This window comes from Vanacampus margaritifer, chromosome 5 (genome assembly GCF_051991255.1).
Source record: "Vanacampus margaritifer isolate UIUO_Vmar chromosome 5, RoL_Vmar_1.0, whole genome shotgun sequence".
In the NCBI taxonomy this organism is placed as follows: Eukaryota; Metazoa; Chordata; class Actinopteri; order Syngnathiformes; family Syngnathidae; genus Vanacampus; species Vanacampus margaritifer.
In genome coordinates, this window is record NC_135436.1 from 13,504,022 (window position 1) to 13,516,837 (window position 12,816).

General features: G+C 38.5%; 1 protein-coding gene across 1 annotated transcript in view; it reads right to left on the reverse strand.

The window, feature by feature from the left end:
• Window positions 1–132: 132 nt before the first annotated feature.
• dner (delta/notch-like EGF repeat containing) overlaps window positions 133–12,816 on the reverse strand; it is a 42,112-nt gene continuing 29,428 nt past the window's right edge. Inside the window, exons 6-13 of the mRNA XM_077566829.1 lie at window positions 11,458–11,611; window positions 11,233–11,346; window positions 6,155–6,391; window positions 4,753–4,875; window positions 4,561–4,674; window positions 2,762–2,893; window positions 2,431–2,677; window positions 133–1,103 (exon numbers count right to left, since the gene is read on the reverse strand). Coding sequence (XP_077422955.1) covers window positions 992–1,103; window positions 2,431–2,677; window positions 2,762–2,893; window positions 4,561–4,674; window positions 4,753–4,875; window positions 6,155–6,391; window positions 11,233–11,346; window positions 11,458–11,611 — 1,233 coding nt within the window. The 3' untranslated portion in view covers window positions 133–991. The remainder of the gene's footprint in view (window positions 1,104–2,430; window positions 2,678–2,761; window positions 2,894–4,560; window positions 4,675–4,752; window positions 4,876–6,154; window positions 6,392–11,232; window positions 11,347–11,457; window positions 11,612–12,816) is intronic.

Here is a 12,816-nt window from a genome sequence, read left to right on the forward strand (position 1 = left end):
GTATTCACATTGACCAATTAGCCTTCCCTGCACATATACAAAATTAAACCGCCACGGTAATTAGCAAAAAATCTTCAGTGAATGTAAAAACTTGCTTTTGTTTGAGTGTGGTAAGTGACTCAAGACATCAGATTTGACGGATATGGTTCACTTTAATCTTGACATTATTTAACATAGGGAATATAAGTAGTAAGTGTTTAATGCACATCTACAGGTCATTCCGGCAGAAGAAACCATACTTTACGATCAATACTTGGTGTGAGTTAGTGTTAAACAGGTACAGTACACTGAATAAACTGTGCAGTTAACAATCATTGCAACCGTCTAACCTACAGTTCACTAACGTACACACGGCAGGGATGGAAGGATCACGGCACTCTAGCAAATGCACATTCTTGACAATACACCGGTGAGAAAAACTTGCATGTAAAGAACAGACAATAGATATTACTAAAATCAACAGAAACCTCACTTAAATCTGTAATACTTATACAGTACATGTATGTCTTGTCTACCAACCACAAAAGAATATTTGGCACAAACTTTACAGCGGAATATATTTGATGGGGGAACTAGCAACCAATGAAAGGACCTCCAAATCTTATGAACTACAAATATAACCATGCATGAAGTAAGGCAACCTACTGCAAATTTAACTTTATATATAAAAATATTCAGCATATGCAGTCTTATCCATTTCCTGCAGCAACCCGGCTCACTGAGAGAGAGTTGTGTGCGGATATAATTATTTTGTAGTAGAGTTTACGGGTACTGTTGGACCTCATCAGGACAGTATACTGTCCCAGTGTTGCTCTTATGCTACAGTAAAGCCTTAGCGTGAACATTAACAGGAAAATAGATGTATCAAATTCCATAGTTGTTCTTTTTAGACTACATATTTTGGGATGTTTTTTTTTCTTCACATTTTACATTCAGACTGACTTTTTCCTATATAAGCCTGTGTGTATGTGTATACGGGTGCAGCCATGTTTTACAAATCTTTTGTTTTAATGAGGGTAACCAAAGGTTTGTCATCCGGGCTGTAGTCTTCATAGCTGATCGGAGTGGCGTCATACATGGCAGGTCGAGACTTCTTGCCAAATCTGCAAGACAAACAAAACAATCAATATTGCGTCATCAGACAGTGTTGCCATGGAGACCATTCACAGTTTGTGCTGGGTGCGAAAGGGTGTGAGACCCCCGAAAAGTGGTTCGAATGTAATTTACCAGTGATTAAAAAGTAGTTGTGTCAAAATTAAAGTGTGATTAATCACAAAAAAATTATCAAATCAATCATGTATAAATGCAGATTTATCACTCCATTATGTTTAGTGGATCAAAAAATGTTGAAGACGACCTCATAACATTAAATGTAGGAAGAATGAACACATAACAAGTGCTCTTCAAAAATGTTGATAAAAAAAAAAGCCTTTTGAACTCATTCACTCCCAGCCATTTTCACTGAAGCGATCCCCTTCACTCCCGGCTGCTTTACTGTATTTTGAATGATTTTGCAAAATATTGTGTTCTACTGCTATAAAAACATGGAACTTACCAGAAGAAAGATTAGAGTATCTTCTTTCATCGGGGGGAAAAAAAAGTATAATTCTATCTGTTTCCATTTAGCAATAGAACACAATATTCAGTAGGCCTTGCAAAATCTGTCAAAATCCAGTAAAAAGCGAAGAGGGTTGCTTTAGTGAAAATGGCTGTGAGTGAATGAGTTAAGTGATTAATCTAAATTCTAAAATGTGATTTATCTGAATAAAAATGTAATCGTTTGACAGCTCTTTTAAAAAGGCAACGACGGTCATTTGATGCTTCGACTACACTTTGTAGTTGCATTCGCTCTCTGGACCGACACCGCCTCCTTGTGCCAAAGCGCGGCACTGCAACGCTATACACCCTGCATACTATTCTTAAAGGGCCAGGATCTTAAAGGGGGAAGTCAACCCTATGCGCCCCAACACGGCATTCTGAATAATATTATGTTTGTGGAATATGAATTGAGTAGCCAAAGCCACCTCAAGGAGTGGCCATTTTGCCACTTGCTGCTGACTGAAAATGACATCACAGTTGCTCAGGGTTCAGGTAACAACCAATCACACCTGTTTTCTGAGTTTGGTCATGTAATGTTCGCATTGCGTCATGTGATTGGTCGTTAACTGAGCCCGGAGCAACAGTGATGTCACAGCAGCAAGTGACAAAATGGCTGCCCCCGGAGATGGATAGAAACGGGTGAATTTTGCTGCTTAATTCATATTAATCAGAATACCGTATTTGCTCTAGTGGGGATCCATAGAATGTGTTATTGTGAAGAACATTTTTGAGTCGACTTCCCCATGTACTGGAAAAGTGTCATCAAATGCTTTAGCATTTGATGCCACTTTTCCAGTTCAAACCCTTGTTGGCTCGAGCGCAACGACTGGCCTGGCATGGCGGATGGAGGCGATGGCGTTGCTGAACTCGCTGTCGATGCTGCGGCAGTTGTAAAACTCCTGGTAGGCGTGGCGCGAGGAGCCCTGGTACTCGATACGGCTGATGCGACAGATTCCCACGATGAGGATGATGAGCATGAGGACGAAGGCCACACACAACGCTCCGATGATGATGTAAAGGGAGTGGCGGGGCATGTTAGTCAGAGTTTCCTCCGTGTGCGGCGGCTTCCATTGCAGGTCTGGAACGCACGGATTGAATTTGTGTCTCTTTATTTGCGGTTATGTAACACTTGAACGCGAGTACTTTTGCCGGGCTTACTTACGGATCTCGCAGCCAGGCCCCACCCACCCAGGGTGGCAGTGGCAGGTGTACCCATGTGATTGGTCAATACAAGTGCCCCCGTGATGACAAGGGTTGCTCTCACACTCGTCGATGTCGACCTCGCATCGCTCCCCTGGATGGATTGACAGGAACGTTGTTCACATTTTTATGATTTTTTTCATGGAAACTCATTTGGGATTACAGTAGTTTTAAGTACAATAAGCAGGGTAGAAACATACTGACAATTGGGGCAAACCTGAGCATTCATCTTTTTATTGGGTGCCATTAAAGATTTTACTGGGTGCTTAGGAAAATTCACAAAGTTGACTGTAATCCCATTATAGTCATTGACTGTACTTAATCAACCATATGGCCTTGGCATATTTCCCACAGTTTGAAAAACCTCCTGTCTTGGAATTAATTAAATAAAGTGTAATAAACCATTAAGCAATTACACAACAATCAATCTATCCATCCATCAATTTTGGATTTGAGTAATTTCCAGATTAATCTTTTTAGAATTAGAAAATTGGGGCTTTTAAGATTTTACGCATTGCTTATAACATAAATTGCATGGATTAACTTGGCACTGTCTACAGTTTTGAAAAATCACTTTTCCCTTTCTGAACTTGAATTTGCTCTTTGTAAAATTCTTCTCTAAGAACATGATATAAATTTTCTTGATTTTTATTTTTTTTTTATGACACATGAACAAAAAAAATGAAAACCATTACCCAACTGTGAAGGGGTGACAAATAATTAGTATTTTGTGTAGACAATAGACATTATACCTATTTTGTGGCCACAAATTAGCACGTTTTGTGCACGATATAATCACATGGGCAAGTTGTGGCCTGCAAGCCCTGATCAGACTGATTAATCCCCGGCCCCGGGGAAAAAAATGTAAACAAGGTATTTTGCAAGCCTAATAAAAACAAAATTTCAAAAAACAAAACGAAAAAAAAAAACTTCAAAAAACACTGGTAAACATTCAATATATGTATTCCACAAAAATGGTGGGAAACGGGGATAAAAAAATCCCATTAAAAATGGAGAGACATTCCATTTCATAAAAAAAGTATTGAGGAAAAAATTAAAAAAAAAAAAATCTTTGAATATGCAGGGTCGACTTTAGTTTTAAGTTGTAATATCACCATTCACCACAAGATGGCAGACATGACTTACTTGAGCTCAGAATAAGCAGGCATAAATTTTGTGGATTTAGAATGGGGGGATATGAAAAAAAAATATTGAGATAAAAAAAAACTGCATATGCAGGGGTTGACAGTAGTTTTAAATTGTAATATCACCATTCACCACAAGAGGGCAGAAATGTCTTATTTGCCATATTTTTTCTGGATTTGGAATGAAGTGGGCGGGGGGTGTCAAAAATAGGAAAAAATGTTTTATATAAAATTTTAAAAAATCTCTTGAATATGCAGCGATTGACTGTAGGTTTAAGTTGTAATATCACCACTCACCACAAGATGTCAGACATGTCTTATTTGTGCTTACAATGGATCTTATATTTCTGGAACATGAGTAGGCAGAATAATGTTTTTGTGTATTTGGAATGATATACAGGACAAACTTAGTACCTCAATGTTTTGTAAAACAATATACAAAATTAGTTCTTGCACTTAATGTTGTTTTGCTGTTCAGCAATTTTGTGCCGTCCATGAATGCTAATTTAGGATTCTAGTTAGGAAGTGTGTTGTCCTTTGTGGCCCCCGAGTGGTCGCTCTGCATTTAGGAGTGAACAGTTGCTTGCCACCAGTACCGACCAGTGGCAGCACTCACCTGTGTATCCAGGTGGGCAGGTACAGGAAGCATTCTGTCCTGCGCTCTCGCAGTGACCTCCGTTGAGGCAGTGCATTTTCAGACACGGGTCCTTGTAAATTTCACAGTGTCTACCTTCACAAACACACAAAATCAAAGCTTAGTGTGATGCTTTTAATGGAAGAAAATCAGAAATGCGTCATAATGGCATACCTTCAAACTGTGGTGTGCAGACACACTCGTAGGCATTGATGAGGTCCCGGCAGGTGGCATGGTTCTGGCAGGGCGCGGACAAACACTCATTGTACTCCTCCTCACAGTACAAGCCATGGTAGCCTTCATAGGACACAAAATACAAAACAGTAGGGGTGTGAATTGCTTAGTACCTGGCGACTTGATTCGTGTCACGATTCATAGGTCACAATTCGATTCGATACGATTAATCCCGATATGAATCTATAAATTGATTTTTGCGATTTTTTTTAACTCAAATTTAGAAAATACCAATCAGTAAATTTGTACATGTATACTTTAAAATTTGTATGAAAATTTATTTATTTATCAGAAAATTCAGGCTTATAACTGAGCCACTGCATTTAACAAACAGGTTGCAGTTTGTTTCATGTTTGAACAGCACTAAAATAAAATATTAAGGCTTAATATTCCATTAATATAACATTTTCCCATGCTTAATGTGTAAATCCTAACCCTAAGTAAGACATTTTGTTGAATATTCCCATAAAAAAAAAAGATGCTTAAAAATCGATTCGGCCGCATATCGAATTGATTTGAGAATTGCGCGCTGTAACATCGCGATATATTGCCGAATCGATTTTTTCTAACACCCCTACAAAACAGTATTCATCAACTCTGTGCTTGTTCAACACAAATTTGTTTGATAGTGTTGAAGTCAGGTTTCAAAAACTGTTCCCAAAAACTCTCATGCCTAATATGAACCAATGTGAAACAATAAACAAATAATAAGTGTCATTTTCATAACACAGAACTTCAACTTTATGACACTTTTCAGGTCTTGCAATATAATTGAGGCCTAAACAATAGTGTTTGACTCCATTTCTGTTGATTGTACACGGCCCCTGGAGGTTTGTGCAGCATATTTCTTGGGAAGGGGAGTGAATTAATGAGGAACCCAGTTAAAGCCTCTTGAGTATTCTGGTGAAATGCCAGTGAAATGTCAATGACATTTTAAAGACTTTCTACTTTGACTGGGGTAGCTTGGGGGGATGCATGTCATTACCTGATGCATTACAAGGAAGCTGGAGGATGGATCCTTCCACATATCAGCTCCCCTTAACCACTGACACAATTTGCACACCATGTACTAGACACGGGTGCATGCATGTGTTTCTCCACTTTCGCCAATCATGCTCGACTAGTAATTGATTGCATTGCCACAATTCTGCTCGACCGGCAAATAGCCCTGTCCAAAGAATTACCACACGCACACGCATATCTTTGTAAGTCTGCTTGACCTCGGCAACCAGACAACTGAGGGTGACAGAGAAATGAGGTGAGGTAAATGGCTAGAAGCTAGAGGTTGAAGGTCAACAGAACGAGAAGCTAAAATGCAATTGATATTGATTATGCATCTCACCTGGGACACAAAGACACCTGTAGCTGTTGCCCGCGCTGCGACACACTCCGTGGGCACATGGGTTAGGGTTCAGATCACAGAAGAAATCCGCCACCTCGGAACACGTGGGTCCGGTGAAACGGGATGTGCAGCTGCAGCTAAAGTCCAGAGGACCCTTGGGGAAGCAGGTTCCATTATGGCGGCAAGGACCGGAAGCGCACGGATCCACCACCTGCTCACATGTGGCCCCCTGATATCCTGCATGAAAAGTTTGAAGGAGAAGGCAAGTAAATATGTGGCATTATACATTTTACCCCCATTTGAGCTCTTTTTGAACAAACAGCTTCAAAGTGGAAGTCAACATAAAAACGTTTTTTTTTAAATACTGCCATGGTGCCAAAAACGTAATTATATATATATTTTTATGCTTTTTTTTATGCAAGAGCATACAGAAGGCTTTGATGCAGCCTTTGAACTGAAGAAAATGCTTAAAGCAATAGTAGTTATTATTATTACAAAAGCGGCCAGCAGGTGGTAGCAGAGTATAAGAGCTCAACCAGGACCATGTTGCAAAAAGGCTCTTTTAAACAGATTTGTGAATAATGATGAAACTTAGCTATATTATAATGCTAATTGCTGCAAAATGGAAACAGGTAGAAATATACTTTTTTTTCTGATGAAAGAAGAGACTCTAATCTTTTCTCTTTTGGTAGGTTCCGTGTTTTTATAGCAATAGAACACAATATTCTGTGGGCCTTGCAAAATCAGTCAAAACAACAGTCGCGAGCGAAGGGGGTTGCTTCAGTGAAAATGGCTGGCAGTAAAATGAGTTAAACATTTCTTGACAATAATATGTTATATGTGACCTCACTAGTCTAAACATGGCATTCTGATTAATATTACAATTGTGGAATATAAGTTATGAAGTAAAATCCAGGTGTTTTATCCATCTCATCTTAGTGGGCGGCCATTTTGCCACTTACTGTCAACTGAAGATGACATCACAGTTGCGCAGGGCTCAGGCAATCACCAATCACAGCTCACCTGTTTTCTGAAGCTGAGCTGTGATTGGTTGTTACCTGAAACCTGAGCGACAAGTGGTAAAATGGTCGCCCCTGAGATGGATAAAAACGGCTGGATTTTGCTCCGCGATATTAACCAGAATACCATATTTAGACTAGTGGGGCTGCAGAGAACATATTATTGTATTAAAATAAAATAAATGGGGTTGACTTCCCCTTTAATGTATATGAATTTGACACACTTTGCAGTTAATACAATAGCTAAAATCCATCTCAGTATTCAACTGAATGTCAAACAATTACAGTGAGGATTGATTAATGCCACATGCACAATCAATGATTCCCAATCTCAGACAGTGTGCGACTTCTTACACCAACCAGCAATGCGATACAATGTGTGCTGTGATTTATGGCGACAAACACAGTAAATCCCGACACCGGCACCTCTGAAGCGCACACTTCATTGCGCTAATGAAGCCATTCCTCTTTCATGCATCTATTCATCTGTTAAATCTGTAATTTCCTACATGTGGAGTATATTCATCGTCAAGCAAAACAAGGGCGAGACATTTTTTTTCTATTTTCAGCTACCTTCTCCTTTTGTCACCTTCACAAGCCGCTGTCCTTGCTCTCTTTTCTCACAACCCACACGTACACACAATTACAGAAGCTCTTGAATAGAGTGCTTTCTCCCTCGCTTTCTTTTCCCCGCCACCTTGAGATCGGTTCATTCTCCGCGCGTCTTACTTAATCAGTAGGTTGCATATCAGCCGGAAAACAGTGCTTGCATGCACTGTGACAAGAGCGCAGAACATTGCGCGTCGTCCTGCTGCTGGCGGTCCAACCGGCCTACATTAAAGGAAGTTAACAGTTTAAATATAGCTGGCCCGTTCACTCCCCCGCCCTGCTGGTTCTGACTGGAGACATCATCATCATCATCATCATCATCATCGCGACACACATTTTGTCTTCTGGACTTGTGTATGTGCAGTAGAAGAAAGGTGGAGCAGTGGACTAAGTCCATTTGAGATGTTGGATACTATTTGAGCGCATTAATAGAATGCATGTGACAGTAAGTGAAGTAAAAGATGCACTTACAAAAAGAGTCGCAAAAAAAATTGGTCGAAAGTATAAATATTGAATGAATGGTGTTTTTTTTTTTTAGAGTAGGCTTGGGCTGATATTAGATTCTGATGGATAACTGATCAAATATATTGTGGTATCACAGTATTAAAATGACATCTCTAAAATGACCTATAAAAAAAGTTGGGATAAATAAAAACAGCATCTTTTTCCCTATTTATCTTTAAACTAAATATTTATACAGAAGAAATTTGTAACATGTTCATTTTGAATAAAATAAATAAATGTTAGCATTCGTCTTCTGTTTTAATTCTTCTTAGTCAAACCAGTAATTATCCCTTGCCTACTTCAGGGAGAAATTATGTTTATCTCCCCCCCAACCCCCCTACAAATACTGTTCATTTTATTCCACTGATGTATAGAGACGGACACAACAATTAAACTGGCAGAAGGTACAGTTAATTAATTTAATTTCTATAGCTTTAGGGATTTTACAATTTTTCTAATGTAAAATATGTGTCTTGGTTCAATAAATGTTGGGGGGGAATCCAAGCGCAATTTCAATTTGAATCAACTCATCTACTGTAACTTTTATTGGGTGAAATAAAAAATGTTGAGATGTGTCCAATAGTTACGGAACATCATCATATAAATGAACTTTCAACGATCAAGATGTATTTTCTCTTCGCAGGAAAGAGGCGCTGCCTTGTTTCCTCAAAGCAGCAACATGAATTAATGATTCCTTTTCGTGCTGGCTTTTTCTACAGCAGCTCGAGGTTGGTGGTGAAGGGCAATTAAGCGTTCATTTTGGGACTAAAACAATTTGGGCTTGTAATAAAACAGTTTCAAATGGTCAACTCTACTGTCATTTCACATTTTATTATGTAATTGAATGCTTGCATCTCGAGTCGAGCTTTAATCACATCACAGTGTGTTCTTGAGAACTGCTGTTTCGGCAGAAGTTTTGCGGTCACAGATTTCCTCAGAGAGTCTGATGCAGGTCGTTAAGGGTATGAAACCTAATTAGGATAGAAGACGGAGGCTTAAATTAAGTATCTCAGTGGCACACATATGCAGTGCATACTGGCTGGAAACAACAGAGAGTCAAAAAAAAAAAAAAAAAAGATAGTTTCTAGTGATGCACCGAATATTCGGCCACCAAAAAATTTCGGACGAATTTGGCAAAATTATGCATTCGGCCGAAATAAAATTCAAGCCGAAAGAATATGGCCGAAAGAGGATGTTGTGGTGACGCAAACAAAAAAACAAACAAACAAAAAACGCTGCATGCTAGTGTCTGTTTGAATTAAACACCAAACACGGGAGTGAGTGTCCACCTTGCTGGCATTTGTGAGTACCGGCTTTCATTGTGCGCACCTGAAAAGGAGAAGGTCGCTTGGTAAACTATGTCGAAAAAGAGAGCGCTGCCGAGTGAGCCACTCTTTCTCCTGCAGCGCCTTCCTTTTTTTCTTTGACGAGAGCCGCTCGAGCGCTTCCACTTTTCCACTTGCATTCTGGTGTCCGTACTAAATACTTTAGCTAATGTTAGCACTATTGCTATTAACCGTTTTAAACAAGTTAACACTTACCACTATCTCGGGTTGACTACAGATCTGTACAGGACGCCGTGTTTGACTTTGCAGTCCGTTCCCAAAGCCGATTGGCTGGTGCAAAGAAATGTAATTATTTATTTTGAAACGTTGGTGAGTATGTGAATTTGCCGATTTTGAGTGCGCCGCACCGTGTCCGCTCCAAATAGCCTACAAATGCGTCATCCGCACGGCACCGCACGCATCTGTGCCCGCCGGTGCGAAGTACTGTACGTTGACTATAAAGTGCGATTGCACCGCCAGAAAATGCTCAGTTGCTCACCCCGCGTTTGCTGTTTAATGTACCATTCGCCAACATGTCTGTGATGTCTGTGGTGTGGACGCATTTCAATTTATATTGTGCTTTGTTAAAATGCCCCTGCTAAATAGGCCAAAATATTTTATAATAATATTATAATTTTAATTAATTATTATTCATTATTAATTAAAATGCCATAATTTTTTTTCAGTGTTTCGGTTTTCAGCCAAGCATTTCTCATTTTTGGTTTTGGCCCAAAAATTGCATTTCTGTGCATCCCTATAATTTCCACTGAAAGATTATTCTGAACAATTATCCTGTGTTGATGGGCATATTAAGATATTTTTCCTCCCAGATCTGCTGAGAAAATTGTCGATAAAGTGTTTGTATAACATGTACAGTAGTTAGTTACTCACTCCAATATAAACAATCACGAGAAGACAATTAATGTAGTTACCAGACAAGCTAACAATTAGCGTAGCTTCTATTTATTCAACAATGACTACTATTTCTGCTTTTTGTATTTTGTTTTTGATGCCTTGTGACACCATGCTGCCTCTCACAGGTTGGTGATGGTACTACAACATACATTATTATACATAGTGGGGTGCTGTATTGGTCACACACTATACAGTTAGCAGAAAGAGCACACGTGTGGGATCAATCACATTTTAAAAATCGTTTAGGATGTTAAAAATTGGGATGAGTGTACCCTGCTTTTGGCACCTATGCTGAATGAAGGCTTTTCGACAGTACACTCTAAAAACAGTTGGGTCAAAAGTAACCCAATTATGGGTCAAAAATGGACCGAGCCACTTTATGGGTGAATTTGAACCAACTTTCTGGGTTGTTTTATACAAAACGGCCCAATTTTTTGACCCAAGTAAAGAATCTGACCAATATTTATGAGTTGTTTTACACTAAATGACCCATTTTTTGCCTCAAATTTGTGTCAAATTGACCCAAGTAGAGGATTGGTCCATTTTTGACCCATAGTTGGGTTATTTTCGACCCAATTGTTTTTAGAGTGTATCTTTCCCAAATAAAAGTTGCAATAAAAAAAATTCTGAGGCAGGACTTAAAAGGTCTCAGATCAGTTACTGCCTTCCCCTCCATTTTTTGGTGTGTCAAAAACACATTTCCTACCTTCAGGACAGAAGCACCTCGGCCCGGCCAGGCTGCTGGAGCAGGTGGCTCCATTCTCGCAGGGCTGAGAGAGGCAGTGGTTCACCAGCAACTGGCAACGTTCCCCTTCATAACCTAATAGAGGCACAGTCAGCGCAACTATTTACTGCCAGTCTTGAAAAGATATTTGTCTATACCATTCAATAAACACCTCTTCTCATTACACACATGCATGTGCGCTCACACCTGGTTGACAGGTACAAGTGAAGTTGTGTCCTTCAGCACCCTGCCTAATATCAGTGCAGGTGGCGTTGTTACGACAAGGGTGGTGGCGGCAGGCATCGAATTCCTCACAGAAGATTCCTGTGTAGCTGTCATCGCACTCGCAAAAGAAGGTGCTCTGCAAACATATCATATATTTCAGGGAAATTTCAAGGAGACATCTTTTTTTTCAAAATTTAAAACAGTTCCGAGGTATCTTAATAAAATGTACTATAAAAATTAAATTTAAATAAAATAAAATAAAATTTAATTAAAAATATAATAAAAATATAATATATATTTTTTTTAAAGTAAAATAAAATAAAAAATAAATAAAAATTAAAAATAAATAAAAATAAAATAAATAATAAAAATAAAATTAAAATAAAATTAAAAATAAAATTTTACCACAAAGGCCAAAAACGAACATATTTCTACAGCATGTTTCTTGACTGTGAAATCGGCCTCTTTTTTTTGTGTGGAGAATTCGTCTTATGCTGTGTATGCTGAAATTGCTACCACTAGAGCAAATTGCTCGTTGAAAACAAACGCCAAATCAGTATTTTTGGATGGCACTCAAGTCTCCGGATTTGTGATCTATCTACGTGGGGAGTGCCCGTGTGAAAACGACATTTGCGCAATATTCGAGGGGAATATGGGAATATTTGATGGCTAGACTGCAAAAACTGAAATCTTAAGTAAGATATAATTTCTTAAATTTAATCTAAATTTTTTATTTTGCTCTGACAAGTTATTTTTACTTCAAATAAGATTGGCAGACTTGATCATTGTGCTTATTTTAAGATACATATTACTTAATTATCTTATTTAATCAAGCAGTCTTGGCATTGAGTGTTAACAGCCAGTTTTAAGTACTGTGAGACTTAAAACGAGCATTTTCCACATTTTAAGATGGCTAACTAACATCAAAGGCCCAGAAATGGGGTTTCATACAGTATGTTTGATTTCTTATTTTAAGATTTTGCATAACCAAGAAATAAGACAAATGGAAAAAAATATATAAGTTTGAAAATAATTAGACAAAAGTTTAATATAGCACTTTATTGTCAGCATTTTTTCTTATTAAAATCATCAGTTTGTAGTTTCGTCATATTTACTAAGCTCATTTTTTCTTTTTTCCGGCCAGTATAATACTAGCTCAGTGGTCTAGTGGTAGAGTCTACGCTCAGACTGGGAGGCTGTGGGTTTAATCCCTAGTTTAGTCATACCAAAACAAAATAAACATAAAAGGGACTTTGTTATTACCTCCATGCTTGACACTGAGGCCAAATGATTGTGAATTTATTTTAATCAATATTATTATTATTATTTGTTTAATCAATC